The 21075-nt window shown below is 32.3% G+C and overlaps 1 protein-coding gene across 1 annotated transcript; it reads left to right on the plus strand.

Annotated features, from left to right (window-relative positions):
• Positions 1-13335: 13335 nt before the first annotated feature.
• LOC130823305 (leucine-rich repeat receptor-like tyrosine-protein kinase PXC3) lies at positions 13336-17122 on the plus strand. The gene is made up of 2 exons (XM_057687927.1): positions 13336-16471; positions 16565-17122. Exons 1-2 carry the CDS (start codon positions 14023-14025, stop codon positions 16891-16893), a joined length of 2778 nt encoding a protein of 925 aa, XP_057543910.1. The 5' UTR covers positions 13336-14022; the 3' UTR covers positions 16894-17122.
• The last annotated feature ends 3953 nt before the right edge of the window (positions 17123-21075 follow it).

The raw sequence follows: 21075 nt of genomic DNA on the forward strand, positions 1-21075 counted from the left end.
TATTCCTCTATGTTTTTGTAGTGCGTGGATCATTACCAAACTTAGACAAACATTCAGAAAATGGTCTAATGCGAACAGATCACACATAAACATGGTTCAAACAGAGCTAAATGTATTTAAAGTTTAAACCATGGTCTAACGGAGTCCATTCAAGTACAGGCTATGGTCGGACACAATCCACATGCTTGTGGCCATGACCCAAACACGGAGTACAAGCTATTGGTAGTAAACTTTTTTATGGGATAAAACAAATGAGAATGTATAGATAAATAACGGTTATTAAAGAAAGTGTAAATTACGTTTATGTGTCCTAATTTTATAGGAGGGGTTTTGAAAATTTATTTTATCTTTTTTCTTATTTTAATTATTTTAATAGTATGTATTTTGTCTATTTTAATTATTTACAAATAACCGTTATTATCTAGGATTTTCTATAAAATAAATAGCTTGAAGGTTTGCTATGATGTAAACTTTGATTTTATATTTCATACTGTTGACTTTTCCCTTCCCCTATTTTAGAGGAGTGTGTTCCTCCTACTTGTGCATGGATGTAACTTTATTGTTTTTTCACCAGTGCTTTCCTTCAAAAAACAAAAAAAAAAGGCTTGATGATGACAAATAAAAGGTAGGAAGAAACTTTCATAGATAGAAGAATTTTTTCCTTGTATATTCCTTTTTTACAACATATTTCTAAGTTTACTTGGATTAGAAAAATTATTTTTCATAACATTATTTTTTTTTAAATTAAAACCCCATTAATGCAAAACGCTTTCCTAAATGAGGGTTTGATTCAATTTTCAAATAAAACCGCTTTGTGAAGTGGCGGTTTACTAAAAAAAAAGGAAAAAAAAATATTTTCAGTGCTGTCCTACGTGGACAGTATGTAGGGAAATAATTTCCTAAACAACGTAAAGTTGAAAAAAATTATCATAAAAGCTATATTTAGGGAAAAGGTTAAGGGTAACTAGTAATAAATGAAACAATGTTTAGAAAAAAATTCATAGATTTATTAGCTTTTTATTTAACAAAGGGTTAAAAAAATACATACGGTAAAAAAAATACTTTATTGTATAATATTTTGGTTTTAGTTTATGATTCAACATGTTAAAAGTAAAAAGTAAATAATTGAAAGTCAAAATAAACAAAAAAAATCCCTTGATTTATATAAATTCAAAACTGCAATATAAATTTCGTGAAAAATACTTATCGTGTGAGACGTGAAAATTTCAGCTATGGGATGACTATTTCTCAACTTGCTCATCCTATGAGTATTTTTTGCTCACAATTGGAATGAATAATCATCCAAGTTTTTTGGATTTTGATCATTTGGCAAGCAAAATTCTAATTATTGCATGCAAAATTTAAGTTAATCACGGTAATTTATACATCATTATAAAAAAACAAAAGAAAAAAATAATAAACTAATTAAAACACACAAAAAAAAATTATAAAAGTCATAAACCTTTAAAAAATACTTGCCACCTAAATTTACCAAATTAGTAAATCACGTTATTTACCTAACAAACCTCATTATTGGAATAACTCATATAGACATGATTGCATGGCCTAAATTACCTCCATCAAAACCTATAACTTATTTAAGTCTCTTACTTTAAACATATAATAACTCCACTAAAAGGACATGACTCCACCTTCATATATCATTAAAAATACCTACTTTTATCCTCTTTCTTAGTTTAAGTTGTGCTAATAAAACCCCATGGTAGCAAATAGGGTTTTTGGGTGTTTGTTTAGTTTTTGGATTGATTTTTAATTTTTATACAATACTATATCAAATTAAATTGTATTTGATTTTTCATTTTCAATTCATTTGCAAACCAAAATCTTACTAAATCAAAATCTATCATAAAATCAAATTAACTCAACCAAATTTTTAATAAATTATAATAATTACTAACTGAATCTTTAATAATCATCAAAATCTTGATCTATCAAAAACTTCGAAGTCCAAATTATCTAAACTAAGCCAAATTAAAAGTTTTGATGAATCAAATAACACAATATAAAAGTTAAAATAGAAGTAATTTCTTTTTTCTATTAAACTTGCAATTAATTGTGATATTTTCTCATATAATATATTATAAGCAGTTGTGAATATCTTATAATGAAGAAATTATTTTTCTTTTCCTTTGACAAATACTATGAATCTTAAGTAATTTAAAGTTTGATTTTTTTTTTTTGGATTTTTGTTTTTTTCTTCTATTGAATACCAAATTCAAACCAAAAACCAAATTAATTTTTTTTCCCAATCCAAACTAAAATGAATAAAACAACACCAAATCAAATTATCCTTTTAATTTAGTTTGTTTTAGTGTTTGCTTTTTCACCGAACAACTTTCTTACATCTCTAACTGCAAATTTAGAGGGATAGGAGTAAAGTAGAGTCATTTGTGATTTGCCAAACAACACAAAACTCAATACGTTTTTGTCTCTTTGAGATTACTATTAATATTAATATTTTCGTTTACAATTTGGACAGTGGCACATATGAGCCCTTGGGTTCATTTGACCACACTTGATCTTTCCGACTCTTAAAATCTTAGACATATTTGCTATGTATAGTAAAGAAAAATAAAATAACACTTTTGCATTGAATAATCAACATTTATATAAGTAGAAAAACTTTTCAATTGTAATTATTTCATATATTGTTATAACTTTGACTCAAAAATATAAAAAACCACTTAATGTAAAGTCTGAATCCGCCACGATTTACTATATGTCACAATCGGTATTCGGTAATAATCTCAAAAGAGACATATAGAGTAAAAGAAAAAACATACCAGCTTAAAAAAGGAAAAATTCCACATGGTAACTCTGAGGTTTTGGGTTTTCCACGTGGTAATCAAAACTTTTGAAAAATCAACGCGGTAGCCCTAAGATTCACCAAATTACCATGACCTTTTTACACATAACACGTAAATGTTAACTTCGAAGCCTTAATGTTGTTGTATGCATATTTATGCGACTCACCATTTTAAATGCCATTAGTCTCAACCTTTTCCCCAAAAAAATAAACCCTAACTCTACCATTCTATTTGGGGGGAAAACTATGATTTGGATAAAAGATGGAGTTAGGGTTTATGTTTTAGGGGAAAGGGTTGAAACTGATGGCATTTCAAATACCGAGTTGCATAAATAGGCGTACAGTATTAAAGCTTTAAAATGAACGTTTACTAACGTTTTATGAGCAAAAAGGTCATGATGGAATAATTTGGTAAATCTCAAATTTACCGCGTAAAATTTTTAAAAATTTTGATTATCATGTGGAAAACCAAAATCTTAGGGTTACCACGTGAAATTTTTTTAAAATAATGTGGATAGTTAAACACAATCCTTAAACATCGCCACCCTTTTCATTTTATCGCCAACCCCCAATGAAATTACGATTTTGCCCCTGGACTTAAAATTTCTTACATATACTCTAACCTCACTAAATAACACCTTTATCACACTTAAAAAAACAAATTACAACATAAAATTTTTGGAGCAAAAGCTAAGGAATTCAATCCGCAAACAAATAATCGAGGTAATTTTTATTCGAATCGTGTTATTTTAAATTAAAAAAATAGAAAAAAAAGTGAGTCGCACGCGACTCGGCCGTGGGTCAGTCGCATGAAACCCGCGACTCAGCCGCGGCTCAGTCGCACAAAACGTGCGACTAAGCCGCGGGTTTCGTGCGACTGACCCGCGGCCGAGTCGGGTGCGACTCACCCAATTTTTTTTTTTAATTTTATTTTTTGAAATAATATACTTATTATTATTATTATTATTATTATTATTATTATTATTATTATTATTATTATTATTATTATTATCAAAGTTTTAATTTCCTTTTAAATATTATTTTTAATTTATTTTTTTAAATATTATTTTTATTATTTTTTTTTGGCGATGTTATTGTTATTATTGTTATTGTTAGTAAACTTTTCTTTAATGTTATTTTTAAATATTATTTTTGTTATTAGTGTTATGATTATTATTATTGTTTTTGTTATTATTGTTATGATTATTATTATTATTATAGTTATTATTATTATTATTATTATTATTATTATTATTATTATTATTATTATTATTATTATTATTATTATTATTATTATTATTGTTATTATTATTATTATTATTATTATTATTATTATTATTATTATTATTATTATTATTATTATTATTATCAAAGTTTTATTTTCCTTTTAAATATTATTTTTAATTTATTTTTTTAAATATTATTTTTATTATTTTTGTTGGCGATGCTATTGTTATTATTGTTATTGTTAGTAAATTTTTCTTTAATGTTATTTTTAAATATTGTTTTTTTTATTTGTGTTATGATTATTATTATTGTTTTTGTTATGATTGTTATTATTATTATTATTATTATTATTATTGTTATTATTATTATTATTATTATTATTATTATTATTATTATTATTATTATTATTATTAATTATTATTATGATTATTGTTAATTTAGAAAATTAATTACAATAATAATAATAATTATTATTACTAATATTTTGTTAAATTATATTTGTTGATAATGATTAGTTAAATATTATTGTTGTTAAATTATATTTGTTGATAATGAGTAGTTTAACATGTTAATCAATTATTGTATTTTGTTCATGTGGTTAATTTAACGTAACGTTTGATTATTTTTATTTATTATTAATAGTTAATTAAATTATCAAAATTGTAGTAAATGGCTGGTAGTCAAGGGAAAGGAAATGGTTTTTTTAGACACTTGTTGAGCGAGAATAGTTCAAGGCAAACCCTACTCAGAGGGGACCCTTATGAGAGAGGGGTAATGGGTTCTGCTAGGAGGGCTAGGCAGGAAGAGGCTGCCAGGCACAGTGAGGCCCAACGGTCGAGTACGCTGCATCAAGTGCACACTCGGTTTGATGAGCAGGCTAGCGTCCAGAGTAGTTGGGGGGTTTCTAGTGATGATGATGATGATGATGATGATGATGTTGAGTACCAAGGCGTTGTTGGTCGCCCAGTGGATCGGACTGTTGTCCACGGGGTCGACGGTAAATCCACACGTGCAGCCCGTAGTTAATGATGAGCCTCCACGGGGGAGCAAGCGCTTACAGTCCACTGGAACGGACTGGTTGGTCACATCGCCCCAGCCCGGGGGGCCCACAGATACGCACCTGATACTCAGCTATGGCGGGCACATAGCTAAAGTTATTTTTGACGACTTTAAGCGTACGCCTCCGGTTCTGGAGTGCCGCAATAGAAAGAAGCCGTTGGAGGCGATCATCAGACTGCGGGATATGTCTGATGCGCTTTATGATGTTCTACCTGCCACTTTCCTCAGCCGGCTACCCTACATTATGCACCAGCACGTTGACCGTGCTTTGATATCAGCCTTCATGGAGAGGTGGCAGCCGGATACGAACACATTCCACATGCTATGGGGGGAGATGACGATTATGTTGCACGACATGCAACGCATATTGGGTATAAGTATGGAAGGTTCACTACCGGCTGAACCTGCTGAGGGGGAGTGGATAGCTGGCCTGTTTGGGGAGCCCATGTCCGAGCTACGACGGAAAGGGATATTCACCTGCGGTGGCATCAACGTTGCTGAAGTTATGCAGTTGTGCCACCCGGTCCTAGGCTATGGAGACCCCGTCAACAGCCTATTACATGGCTATTGTCGGCTCTACACTGTTGGCGGAAAAGACCAGAACCGGCATACGACGTCACCCGATACTAATCGTCAACATCGATCAGGATGAGATCGCCTGAGGTGTGGTGACACTGGCCTACATGTATCGGCAACTGGGAATGGCATCTAGGGTTGGTTGCTAGACCATTGCTGGTTGCCTGACGTTGATTCAGACATGGATTTACGAGTACTTTCTGTCCTTCCGCCCTCATCCTCGTTAAGCAGATGTGCCTAATGAAACTAGGGCGGAGATGTGGTCCACGCCCAAGCCAGGTCGTGAGATCAGTAGGCTGAAGGACTACAGGAGTATATTGGACTCCATGACACTTTATAGTACATCATGTTATTTTAATTTGTAGTACATCACATCACACTTTATTATTCATGTTATTTTAATTTGTAGATTATTTCTATATGTTAATTTTACTTGTATGTAGGTGGAATGGAATCCATACATGACTTCTTGAAGAGCATTGCTAATGAGCACCCACGCACCACCTACATCGGGGGTATCACTTGCTTTGATATCGTCGAGGTGTATTTACCGGAGAGGACAGTGCGATAGGTCGGCTTTGTGCAGGCTATTCCCCCCTCCTATCAGACCAACCCAAGCTATACGACTGGCACACGGTATCTATTCCATGACCTTTGCTTCTCCACCTATTTACACGGAGGCATGGAGTAGGTTCCCCTATTGTGGCCGCCTTGGTGATCAGGCACTTCGTCGGGCATTTATTCCATCAGAGGATGATCCTAGTTACGTTGACTGGTTCAGAGTGCGTTACACTAAATAATGATGTACACAATGTGTTACACTATAGACTATCTAAATTTACAGCATCTTCAGTGGTGTTATTACGTTGTGGTGGTCGTGGCCCGCATAGTCTATTTCAAGCAAAATCCTGCTACTAAAATGTGTTTCTATATGTCTGGAAGAATTGTCAACTACTTCTCTCCATGATTGCTGGACTGGCGGCAGTGGAGATGAATCGTCATTCATTAATAGTTGAACAAAATGATTTCTATTCACCCAACATATATGTAGAACTTTATTTACACTATGCAAACCCGTTGCTTTCCTTAACGGAATAACCAAACAGTTGTACATCGGATTACCGTCAGCAGAACCATAATAAACAATGCCAATGTTAAGAAATGTTGCTGCAGAGTACAATGCCATCGGTGCTTCCATCCAGTGAATATAAGGAGCAGGTCTATTTCTGTGTGAACCAATTCTGAATATAGCATTGACTAACGCCTCTTTCGATAGATACACACTTACGTATTGGTCTCTATTCATTTGCATTTTCATGCACATTGCACGTCTTAAAAGAGGCCATGTCTCCTTGCCTTAAACTCTGTGACGGCAATAACTCTTAAACCACAGTTACCATCACCTATAACATTAATCCAATCAAACAAGTAAGGAGGGAGAATGTGCGAGATGTGATTGGGCCATGGAAACAGTGAAAAATCACGACCTAATGGATCATCTGCAATTATTGAAAATAAGGTTAGTGAGATTAAGCTGTAACAAACTAATTTAAATAAAGGCAAGGAAAGTCATGTATCGGATAAGTTGAAACTAAACTTAATTCCAACTAAGGATTGTGTTTCCCGACCACTAGATCTACCACTGGATCTCCCGCAGGATGAAGATTTAGACCCTCGACCACGAGAAGATGATCTACTATATTCAAATGCGCTTTTATTTCTTCTAAGGGTTTTGCTTGTGGTTGGTCTTCCCTTTCTAGGTGGACTTGTGTAAGGCTCAGGTATATCGGCTCCATCACGGTGTAAATCATGTTCAAGTACCTGAGACAAGCATCGTACAACAGCTGGATCAGCTTTTAAGACTTCATCAACCAACGATTGAAAGTACTCTTTGTCATCGGCATTTGCGTGCCGTACTCCTTCGTTGGTGTCATCTCCTACCTCTGTGTACGTCAAAGTACTCCAGAATGGATGAATGTCATCCAAATACAAAGCACCTTGTGAACTGATCGACATATATAAATAACAAGCACATGGCAATCCATGGGTGCGTTGAAGTACATAATCACCCAAATCTAACATACGGTTATGCTCAAGCCGCAACTGCTCTAAGGCAAAAATAGATACATGGCGATATAAAGGTCTAAAGAAATGATGTCGCAACGACCTTTAAACAGAATTCATGGATTCCTGTAGCGCTTGTCGGATCTTAGCTTGCTGGTTTGTTATCTGTGCGTGTGCCCTTTTAAACAGGGTATCAAATGAGTTATTACCGCTATCAAGATAATACTTGAAAGACGAGTGTTAGCATTCAACTCTGCTGGTAGTCTGGTTACCCATGTGGAAACAGTCATTCGTCCATGCTCGCACAAATTTCTCTTTTAGTGGAATCCATGTTCCAGCCAAGTATCGAACGACCTTTCTATTCCTAATCGACCAGGTAGTCACAATCGATTGCCATCTCTCTTCAAATTCGTCGAGTGTTGAACTTTCAACCAAGGGATTCCATCTACTTTTCCTGAATACCTGCCCTTGTTGATTTCTTTTCCCGCCACACAACTTGTCCACCATGTTCTCAACGTCGTTAGCAATATGCCATATGCATAACAAATGCCGCACATCTACATTAAACACAACATTGAACGTAATTAATACATATTCAATAAAGAGAACGAAAATAATTAATCAACAAAACCTTTTTACCCGGGAAGACGTCATGAATACCTGCAGATAAACCCTCATCTCGATCAGTGACAATGACGCTAGGAGTCTGAGCTGTGCCAAAAATATCTCTCAATCCCTGTAACACCCACGAATATGACTCAACCGCCTCATCTCGCATCAAACAGAACGCAACCAAGAAGTTGTGATTGGTTGGCGTCATTTCGATTAGTTCACGCAGTGGCCACTTGTAACAGGCTCAAATTTCTTAATCTTAATCTTCCGATTAATTATTCCGAAATTTCTTTTCGAATTCCTAATCCTTTGGATATCTAATTTAAATCACCTTTAATTCCTAAACCTTATTCCGATTTTTGTAATTTCTTCCAAATATTAAACTTAAAAATATATATATATTCTTAAATTTCTTTATAAGCACTAAAATATTATTTTATTATTTTATACTACGAAAAGTAAAATTTTAATATTATATTTACGGTTTTATTAAAACGTTACGTTTCAATTTTGTTTCCTTAAACTATCTTTACTACTTATCATTTTAACTTTACAACTTTTATTTAATTATTTTATACCTAAAAATTAACTATATTTTTCTTATTAACTTTAAGTATAGTTTTAACTAAAATTTTCTAAGCAAACTATCATATTTTCATAATCAAACCTTAATCATACTTTCCCATTAATCTAAAACATTTCACTAGCATAAACTAGAACAAAAATTTGATGAATCAAAATCCTTTCTACATCAATCCATAATGTTCATCACTTACACAAGCTATCACCATTTCCTTACACAAGTTAACCTTCTTCTACACTCCAAACTCTTACACATCCACTTACACACTCCAACTCTTACACATTCACTTACACACTCTAAATCACTTACACAAGTTAACCTTCTTTTTCATACAATCTTATGAACTAAAAAGTTGCCCAAAATCCATTATAAATACCCCTCCTTAGCCATGAGAGCACTTGCACCCCCATTATCAAATCTTTCTACCATTATTTCTTATATCTTCACTTCATTAACATCTTACTAACTTTATACCCTTTTTATTTGTTGAAGAATCAAATGAAGATGGAGCTTGATCTTATCACTTCTTAAGCCAATAATCATCAACTTTTGAAAAGTCAAGTATTATCTTTTGGAGCTTGGATATCATTTTCTTTTGGTTAATTGAAGATCTACTTCTTTGAAGCTTGGAGCCTTGAAGACTTTCTCTTTTGGAGCTTATTTCTTTAAGTTCTTATTTTCTTATTATTATTCTCTTACATGGTTTAGCACCACCTTTGGAGGAAAATGGTACACATTTTCTTAACTCTCTCGTTATGTGATATTTATTTATGGTTACTCGATAATATAAAAGCATGATCAACATGATTTTATTTTAGTCATTTAAACTTTATATGGTAATATTAAGGTCATATCCAGTTTAGTGATATTTTCGTCAAAACAATAATACTTTTGGGACACTCGAAAAAAAGTCATATATATGGAAATTTTTTATTAATATGATAATATAAATGCATATGAATTTTACCAGTTAAATAAAACTTATGTGTTTAAAATGATTCCATATCATCTTGGTGTTTTGATAAATTTTTAATCGGTTTTTTAGTAAAATAGTCAAACAAATTTGTTAAAATGCTTAGCATTGTTTTTCTTGAAAACTCATTTCATATAGATTTCGAACCCTTAATAACTTGTCGGATTATGTTAGTTTTATAGTGATGATAGATCCGTTTTACTATTTTACTGGTTATTTGATAAAATATGTTATTAAGTACTTAGAAATATTACCCTTGACTGTTATGATTATTTATGACACAATAATGACCTAGTTTAGCCTCAGGAATCTTAGTATAGCTACGAAAATTTGTTATTTAATTAATATTAATTTATTAGATACTAGTAATTTGTTTCTATTAAAAGGGTAGAATTGTCAAAAATTTGACTAGTGGAAGTTTGACTTATAAGAATGTAAACTATTTCGGTTTAGAGTCTTGTTTGATATTGCATGATATTGATTGTATGACTCTGATAGTAAGGTAACGTCGAACCATGGACTGGCATGTAAAATCCCGGCGTCCGTGTTAGCCGGCACGTAAAATGCGGTGTCAGACAGGGGATCCGAGAAAAACCCATCCTGTGAAGTCTCGAGCATAACAGTATTGAGAGGAGTGACGACTCCCACCACAGTTAGGGTTTAGGACTACGGTCCTCACCTAACCAGACCCTTACATATATCAGTTGTCATTATTGTTGTGATCTTGTGATGTGCTATGATGGTAAAGCTATGAGGCTTAATTGAACTTGATTAAATAAGCATTAAGGTTACCAAGTATTTAGTACCAGTAATGAACTTCTGCAAGTATTGAGAATGTAACTTAATGGCCTAGTAAAGGTCAATAATGAGTAATAACCTTCTATATTGTGCTTGATGATTATTTTGTAAGCATGATTTAACTATCGCATCATAAGCTTGTTGAGAAAATTGTATTCGGCTTTATCGCTGATCGATTTAATCGGCTGTCATCCGTATTATGGATGACAGTATTTTGCAGGAAAAATTAGCTCAGGTTTCGATCCAGGCCTCAAATTTAATTATTCTATCGAGGACTTAGCTTCAATGATTTTACTTGATGACTATATTGTACTTATGTTTTTTTATCGTATTTAAGTAAACCTTATTTTATATTTTCTCAGTTGTAAGATTTTTTTTTTTTTTTTACTTATGTTTTGAACGATTTTAGTTTAAATGGTTTTTAGCAGTTCGGCGTTTTACACTTCCGCATTATTTATCTTAAGTATAATTATTAATGTTAATTATGTATCGAGAGTGCCGCTCCTGCTACAACTCTTGTTTGTTTGTTTTGTACGTTGTATCTATCAACACAATATACGGCCACGTACGTATCATTTGAATTGAGGTAGGATTTGCAACTAATAATCTGATCAAATTCCCTTCACTATCCAACTCTGTCCTAACCACGTAATTATGCTCTGTGGCCATATAAAGACAGTGTTGAAGGGGAGTCCTAACCTCCATCTTTTCTCTTCTAATTGACTGTCTAATATTGTATATTTGATTCATACTAGTAAGAAAACCAGGAAAATTATTCTAATTGAAGTCATGATAAAGGCAGGTTGCATGCCGGTTGCATTAAGCCGTCGTATGTGCTGCCGAATATCTACATTCAACCTATTTGCCCTTACATGACCATCTCAGTACACTAAAAATCGGCGGTTATGTCTACCTTTTTCCCCAAGAGACACCCTCACTGTCCAAGGTCTTTCTTCTGGTTTACGACTACTTGCTACAATCATAAATTTACACCGACATGTTCTACTTTTAGAACCAGGTCGGACAGCATTATTTAGGTTATGCAAATCACCCCTAATATTACCATAGCGATGACATCTTAAATACAAACTAACTCTAAAACGTCCTTTTTGTTTATAAGAAACACGTGTAAATTGAAAATCAATTGTTAGTACTATCTCATCGGCCCAACTATATAATTCATCTCCAGAATCAAATTCCCTATCCGTAACAAATCAACCAGAGTAATCTACATTGTCTCCTAAGTTTTCAAAGTCCTGCAAATTTAAAATATGAAAAATAAACCATATATTAGGTTATTAAAAAATTATAACATACAAACATAAATAATAAAAATATTCAATAATAAATAAAAATTATAATTTACTTTAATAATTAATATTAAAATAATAATAATACAAATTAATATTAAATAAAAAATATAATTTACATCACTAATAAATATTAAAATAATAACAATACAAAATATAAAATAAATTAATTGTAATAATAATAAAACAAATTAATATTAAATAATAAGAAAATAATATATAATTATAAATTATTTAAATTAATAATAAGAAAATTATAATAATATTAATAGTATAAATTATAAATTATTTAAATAATAATAATAATAATAATAATAATAATAATAATAATAATAATAATAATAATAATAATGATAATAATAATAATGATAACAATAAAAATAATAATAATAACAATAATAATAACAATAATAATAATAATTTATTAAAATAATAATAATAATAATAATAATAATAATAGTAATAATAATAATAATAATAATAATAATAATAATAATAATAATAATAATAAGAAAATAATAATAAATTAAAAAATAATTATAAATTAGAAAATAAAATAATTTACTACAACGTATATTATATAATAATAATGTAAATTACTAAATAAATAAAAAATTCTTTATATAATTTACATAATAATAATGTAAATAATAAAAAAAAAACAAATAAACAAAAGAAAAAATAAACGGAGGAATCGCACAAAACGTGGTCTACTCGCACGTTTTGTGTAACTCCATCGGTTTTTTTTTAAAAAAAAACCAATTCAGATTGATTTAAGTACGTACCCGATCCGATTTATAGTCGCTTTCGTTAGCCATAGTAAATCGATTCCAACAAAAAGCTTGTTTAAAATTAAAGAACATTTTTAGAGAGATTTCAGAGAGATTTTAGAGAGATGGTACCGTGTTTGAATTCGTATATCATGCAAGGGCGCTACTGAAAATTCAATATATATAGGATCGCGATAAAAATGTTTGGGATTACGTTTAAAATTTAAATTGAATGTTTTTAAAGTGATAATAATATTATTAAGTGAGATTTACGTTTGTTAAAGAAATTTTAAGTGCAGAGGCAAAATCATAATTTCATTAGGGAGTGACTATAAAATAAAAAGGGTGAATGAATAATAAATTAATGCCTAGTTAAATTCCAAAATTAGTCATGATATTTGTAGAGTCTCTTCAACCATGAAACGGTGGAACCTGAAATGAGTGTAGACTTGTAGTCTATATTGTAGTCTGTAGATATAAGCAGTAATCTTAGAACAAATAGAAAACACCTGGCCCGTGAATTCAGTAATTCTTACCAAAATCAACTGCCACTTTCATTTTCATTTTTATTTTCATTTTCATTTTTATTTTCATTTTCTTCCCTTTTTCTCTTTCTTTCCCATAAAGTTACGCTCAATTTTGGTCCTTTGCAATCAATGTGTCTCTCTTTTAATTGCATTAACAATGCCCATTTCTTAACTAAAAAAGAGAATAACAAGAGAAAAAAAACCCACCTTTATTGCTCCTTTGATATTGCTCTCATGAAAAGTTCCTCTCCAAGCTTTCCTTTTTCTCTTTAATTATGGTTTGATATTGCATTAACACTTTTGAATTTCATACTATTTGCTATAATGTTGTTCATACTGTAATGGATTACCTTAAAAACTAAAAAATTCATCTGGGATTTTAGAAATTTCAACTTTTTCTTATTAATTCGAATTTTCTTTCATGGGTTTTGCCTAAATTTGACAACTTTTTTCATGGGTTTTTCCAAAATTGTGTTTTCATTTCTGGGTGTTTGTTTCCATATTCACATTTTTCTGTCTAATTCAGTTTTTCTGTAATGGGTTTCTCTAGATGTCAAAACTTTCTTCTGGGTTTATGGAATTTTCAACTTTCCCTTCATGAATTTCAATTTCCTTTCATGGGTTTTACCAAAAAATGAACACTTTTTTCTGGGTCTTTTTTTTTTTTTTTTTTTTTGATATTGATGTTTTTCCTTGATGAAAATTCCCACTTTAAATTTTAATGCCCACATTGTTAATTCCAAATTTGGAAAGGTACCTATAAAAAGCGGAAGAACAATGTACTCAATTCAAAGAAACAATTTAGTTAGTAAATATTCAAAAATTTGTTTATTTCTCTTAATAGTTGAGTTTATTATGAGTGTTCAACTAGTAATCTCTGAATTACCTGATCAAACCATAATGTTTGCCATAAATGAAGAAATTGGTGTTCCTGGATGGGGTATAAACAACTCAGATTATTGTTACTGGAAAGGTATACACTGTAGTACAAACCAAACTGTTGAAGTTCTAGATCTTTCTAGCAGATGGCTTAGAGGTAATATCACTCTAATTTCTGAGCTTAAAGCATTAAAATGGTTAGACCTTTCTAGTAACTATTTTTCTGGGCCAATTCCTACTATTTTTAGTAATTTATCTGAGCTAGAATTTCTTGATTTATCATCAAACAAGTTTGTGGGTTCAATTCCTATGGAATTTGGTAAATTAAAAAACCTTAGAGCATTAAATCTTTCTTACAATTTTTTAGTTGGTGGGATTCCGGAAGAACTTTCAGGATTAGCCAAATTACAAGATTTTCAGCTATCTGGGAACAAATTGAATGGTTCAATACCCAAATGGGTTGGGAACTTAACCAATTTAAGAGTATTTTCAGCTTATGAGAATAATTTAGGTGGAGAAATTCCTGACAATTTGGGTTCTGTTTCTGAACTTGAATTGTTGAACCTTCATTCCAATTTACTAGATGGTTCTATACCTGAAAGCCTTTTTGCTAATAGGAAATTGGAGTTTTTAGTGCTGACCCAAAATGGATTGACAGGAATTATTCCCGAGTCAATTGGAAATTGTGATAATCTTTCGAGTATTCGAGTTGGGTATAATAATCTTATAGGTAGTATCCCGAAAACTGTTGGAAATATTACTAGCCTTACTTATTTTGAGGCCAACAATAACAATCTTTCGGGGGAGATTGTTGTCGAGTTTTCTCAATGCTCGAATCTTACCCTTTTGAATTTGGCCTCAAATGGGTTTACCGGAACCATTCCTAATGAACTAGGGCTGCTTACTAATCTGCAAGAATTGATTGTTTCGGATAATCGCTTGTTTGGGGATATACCGGAGTCTATTCTTCGTAATAGGAATCTTAACAAGCTTGATCTTGGGAACAACCGATTCAATGGCACCATTCCTATAAATGTGTGCAACACCTCTAGATTACAGTTCTTGTTGTTGAGTGAAAACTCGTTGAGAGGAGAAATTCCCCATGAAATCGGGAATTGTGTGAAGTTGCTCGATTTGCAGCTCGCTAGTAATTATCTTACCGGCATGATTCCTGCTGAAATTGGGCGGTTGAGGAATTTGCAGATATCGTTGAACTTAAGCTTCAATCATCTACATGGGTCGCTACCACCCGATTTAGGGAAGCTTGACAAGTTGGTTTCATTGGATGTTTCTAACAACCGACTTTCTGGTTCAATACCGGCAGCTCTCAAAGGCATGCTGAGTTTGATCGAAGTAAATTTCTCGAACAATCTGTTTATTGGCGCTATACCTGCATTCGGACCATTTCAGAAAAGCCAAAATTCAAGCTTTTCAGGAAATAAGGATCTATGTGGTCAGCCATTGAGTTCATCTTGTGGGACCGATGGCGATGATCAGGAAAATTACCCTCGTAAGATTTCTTACAGGATTATATTAGCTGTTATCGGTTCTGGATTAGCCGTCTTTATTTCTGTCGCTGTGGTTGTTCTTCTGTTTATGATGAGGGAAAAACAAGAAAACTCGTCCAAAGACATACACATTGTCGAGGATATTGCTACTAGCAAACCTCTTATAACCGCTGGCAATGTCTTTGTCGAAAATTTTAGGCAAGCAATAGATTTCGATGCTGTCGTTAAGGCGACATTTAAGGACACAAACAAGCTTAGCAGTGGAACTTTCAGTGTAGTTTACAAGGCTACCATGCCCTCCGGTCTCATTCTCTTGGTTAGAAGTCTTAAATCGGTGGATAAGACGATACTTAACCATCAGAACAAGATGATAAGGGAGCTCGAAAGATTGGGCAGGATACGCCACAATCATCTAATGAGACCCCTGGGGTTTGTCATCTACGAGGACGTTGCCCTTTTGCTCCATGAATATATGTGCAATGGTACTTTGTTTCAACTTCTTCACGAGAATAGCAAGAAACCCGAGTATGAGCCTGACTGGCTGACTAGACTCTCCATTGCGATTGGAGTAGCCGAAGGCTTGGCGTTTCTTCACAGTGTGGCCGTTATCCACCTTGATATATCCTCCGGCAATATGCTTTTAGACGCAAACATGAGTCCTCGTATTGCTGAAATCGAGATTTCCAAGCTTCTAGACCCTTCTAGAGGAACTGCTAGTATTAGTGCAGTTGCTGGCTCATTTGGTTATATTCCGCCAGGTCGGTTGTTTCCCTTTACGTTCACTTCTCGATTACTATAAACTTGTAATCAACGTATTATCATACTGATTGAGCTTTTGTGTTGGTAACCAGAATATGCATACACAATGCAAGTTACTGCACCCGGAAACGTGTACAGCTATGGAGTGATCTTGCTCGAGATTCTGACAACGCGTTTACCAGTAGAAGAAGCGTTTGGTGAGGGAACAGATTTGGTGAAGTGGGTTCAAACCGCTCCTTCGAGAGGAGAAACGCCCGAGCAGATACTCGATGCGAGGCTTAGCACAGTTTCGTTCGCTTGGAGAAAAGAAATGCTTGGAGCTTTAAAGGTTGCATTACAATGCACAGATAGTACACCTGCTAAAAGACCTAAGATGAAAAAAGTCATTGAAATGCTTCAAGAAATTAAGGAGAACTCGTAAAGATTAGTCGATTATATGTATGAACAAAACTTTCATTTCGAAGGAAAAAAAATGTTTGGATCATGAGCTTATTTCGTCTCATGATCTGCTAGTTTTCGGAGAGAATTAGTCCTGTAGGCTTATATTGATGGTATGTATTGTATTGTGCTTCTGTATAAGTTGGTTTACAATTGTATTATTCAGATCTCACAGTATTTGGTACAGATTTCCATGGAAAGGTATCAGGTCATACACTGCTTTTTGTACCATAGTTTCCTGATATCATGTTGTAGATCGGAGTGGAGGAGGCCTCACTGTATAAAGCATTCTTGTAAGGTTTACGGGATGTTTGGCAAATGACTGACAGCTAATAGTTTATTGGAGTGGTTAATTTGACCAATTGATTCAATCAGTTATCAACTCATTTGACAAGCTGATTTTGATAATGTTAGTAGGATTAATTTGTTGTAAAGTAGCTGATTCATAAAAATAAGTTGTAAGTTATTTTAATCAGTTAATTTACTAAACATGAGTATTAGATGGTTTCACAGCACAATAACCTATTTGTACCTAAAAAAAATTATAATTGTCTAGGAAGCTATTTTGCCAAAATCCCTTAATATTAAAGTGTAGTCATTAGCATTCAAGCAATAACTTGTTACAGGTGAAAAAAATACTTCTCTGTTTCTAAAAGATTGCAACTCTAGCAATTGGTTTAAGTATTAAGAAATTGGTAGGGGATAACTAAGGATGAAGAAAAGTGAAACAAAATGAAAGAAAATATATGGATAAAAATTAAAAAAAGTTGTGGAGACACTAAATCAATACCTAAAATAAAAATGTTACAAAGTTGTTATACGGACTTTTAAAATGAAAAGTGTACCAATTCTTAAGATACATGAGAGTATATAGTATTAATTATAGAACTACAATAGACAAATGTTCCTAAAACAAAGTGATACATTTTAAAGCCATATTCAAGCATAAAACAAAAACTTAAGCATTCATCATTCATTAACTTCATTGGAAGTTCTTGAAGACAATAAATACATCTAGGCTAGACCATGGACGTAGTCCAATTAAGGGTGAACCACACGTAGATCATTGTGTTTAGTTTGTTTGCTCTTTCATTGCTTAGATTAGAGTTCTTGGTAGTTACATTGAATTCTGTTTTGGGTGTTGTTTGTGCAAATCAATTCTTGAGGCTTAAATCTTTGATCTTAGGATAGTGGAGGTTTCATTCCTCAAAGATAATGTTTTCCATTAAAGGCTAATCGAAAACGATTTCTTTGTTTTGATGAGAGTAAGGTTGCGTATGTATATTTAACCTCCAAACGCCGCCTACTCAAGAACCGGTTAATCACATTAGGGTTGTAAAATGTTGAAATTTTTTAACATTTTCTTATTTTTTTTCCTCCTTGTCCGCTTGGTTGGAGAAGATGTTGAAATTTGGGCATACTTAGCTACATTAACAACATTGGATAATCTTTGATCTGTCTGTCCTCCTTTGAAAATCAAAATTCCTAAAATCAGTCCATCAATTATGGTTATGGTCATCAACCTAATATTTCGTACAAAGATAGGGTCTGGAGGGGAAGAGGTACTGGACATACCATATTCATACCTCTTAAGAAAAAGGATAGGAGGAAAGCGCGCAAACAATTTAACCCATGAGATAGGTTACCTTCAAGAAAATTAAAAGCACACAAACAATTTAACCCATGAGATAGGTAACCTTCAAGAAAATTAAAGGAAAAATTACCGTGAATAATACAACCTTTCGTTAATTTCTCTACAATAATACCAACTTTTGATTAACCATGACTAACATCAACTTAGGGGTATTTTTTAGTAAAATAATACCAACTTTAATTTATTAGCTAATTTACCAATTTTTTTGTCATATAATCTCCTATAGTTTGACTTTCAACACGTTAGGGATATTCTATAAAAACACCTCCTAAGTTGGTATTATTCATGATTAATCAAAAGTTGATATTATTATAGAAAAATAAGCAAAAGTTGTATTATTTCTGAATATTTTCCAAAATTAAATCGATGCATTGCTCTAATGGTAAACTTTTAAGATTTCTGAATCCAACATTAAAATGATTACTAAATTTCATAATATTGACACATTTGATTCTTTGATGTTATTGAGTGTCTTGTGCGTGATCTCTCAGTCTTACTTAAATTTATCCATGTAACGTACTTTTTCGATTCTAAAATACTTATTATTAATAGCGACATGTTTAGTAAAGAAATATTATTATCAGTAGCAAATATAATAGAACAGAAAAAGTACATTATAACCCATAAAAATAATTGATGAGTTAGTTCAACACGAGATAAGTATTCCGCCCATGTTATATTAGTATCTTGATTCGCAGCTTACATAACTACAATAAGCCCAAAATGACATGGTTCAATACCCAATATAACAATAAGTTCCCTACTTCCATCTTATTCGACTTTCACGTTTTGATATGTGGATAAATGAGCCCAATGGACTGACCCACAAGCGACAAGCCTGCTGTATACTCCTTTTTCCTTAAGTTTGCAAGGTTAGGTATGTTATACTTCCTCCTATTTAAATCAAATATTCGATTTTTTACTGTTGGAAAAAAATTATATTAAATGTTTATTTTTTATTTTGGTAATTTTTTTTTACTTATGTTTGATGGGATTAAACTATTTATACAATTACCATTAAATTATCAATTTCACTGTCACTCGCTTCTTTCATGTGGTTGGTCTGCCACTTTTCTTAAAATAAATGTTATTTTATAAGTGTTGTGAATGGGCTAATGCAATGGTGAAAAAACAATCACAAAACAAATGCAAAGACAAACATTAAAAATAGGGCACAACAATGGAAGAAGTAAAACACACAATATATGAGGTATCTAATGATACCCCCTCAAAGAAAGTATTTTATTATTAATATAGTCAATAATACATTAATGACTCACCTTACAAACTTTAAGTATACCTTCTAAAAACAAAAGATTAAACCTTGATGTCAATTTTCCTCATAAACCTTAGTTATCTCTTAGTATTAGGCTCTCTCATAAACCCTTATAGTCTCCCAAAACTCCTTATATAGACGCATTACATATTAGGGACTCAAGGACAAAGGCTTAAAAAAGCCCACAAAATCGAACACAAGAAAACAGAATCATTTTGTTTCGTGGCTGAAGCGTGCTCGACCCGAGCAGAATAGGTTCCACCTGTCGAGCAAACATCCAGTAGCTACTGGTTTGGGGCTTCACTTTGGCTCGACCAAGCCATACATGCTCGACCACTCGAGCGGGCTTCAAACCTCCATGATCCTCGTGTCTTGGCTTCATTAAGACACCCCAACTCATCATCATTCATCACTTGATCAAGTGACCCAAAACAAATGTGTCCATAACCCATAACACTCTCATCTTTCCTCTTTAGAGTGCAAGATAGAGCATGCATGATCAAGTGATCAAACCCATCAATAATCTCATAAGAATTGGCTCTTGACTCAACAATAAGACATTTAGTTAGAATAAAAGATAGTAAAAACTTAAAATCTAATTCAATTTATATATTTTATCTCTTACCTATTATTAAGTCTCTAATTATATCTCCCAAAATGAACTTAAGAAAATATGTATTTATTGTGGAGAAGATTATTTCTATTTTATTTGATTGTGTTTAATTCAATGAATTATTATCATCTCAAAGTTATAATTAATAAAAGCTCTTTTCGTGATTTTAGAAGTATTTTCCAACAATGAGTGGATATTCTTACGTTGCACTTGCTATGAGTTATGAATAAATTTTAAACACGAAATCTTTTATAATATAATTGGCATTTAAAGTAAACTCTAAACCCAACCCATAAAGATCACCACAGCCAACTTAGCTATAACAAATTAAAATAATATTTGGTTACAATACATATAAAATTTAATTAATATTCAACAAATGCTTGCTTAAGATCAGACCGCCTCATGTAGAGTTGTTTATTTGAGTTATTGGGTCAATTTTAGGTCATATGTTTCAGAATGGTTCAAAATTGGATCTTGTGTCCACATTAATTTTTACATTATTTTAAATTCATTTTGAAGTAGGATTAAGTTGTGTTTTATTCTAAGGTCAAGTAAATATTAATCACCGAGTCCATTTTAAACGCTTCTAGCTTCACCGTAAAAGTATTTAAGATCGAGA

Source organism: Amaranthus tricolor, chromosome 1, assembly GCF_026212465.1.
Source record: "Amaranthus tricolor cultivar Red isolate AtriRed21 chromosome 1, ASM2621246v1, whole genome shotgun sequence".
Classification (NCBI taxonomy): Eukaryota; Viridiplantae; Streptophyta; class Magnoliopsida; order Caryophyllales; family Amaranthaceae; genus Amaranthus; species Amaranthus tricolor.

What these genes read in the sequence shown, in the direction of transcription:
- LOC130823305 (XM_057687927.1), top strand. Translation starts at nt 14,023, where the DNA reads ATGAAAATTCCCACTTTAAATTTTAATGCCCACATTGTTAATTCCAAA. An exon ending in ATTTGGTTATATTCCGCCAG is followed by an intron (nt 16,472 to 16,564) that starts GTCGGTTGTTTC and finishes GTTGGTAACCAG; the next exon opens with AATATGCATACACAATGCAA.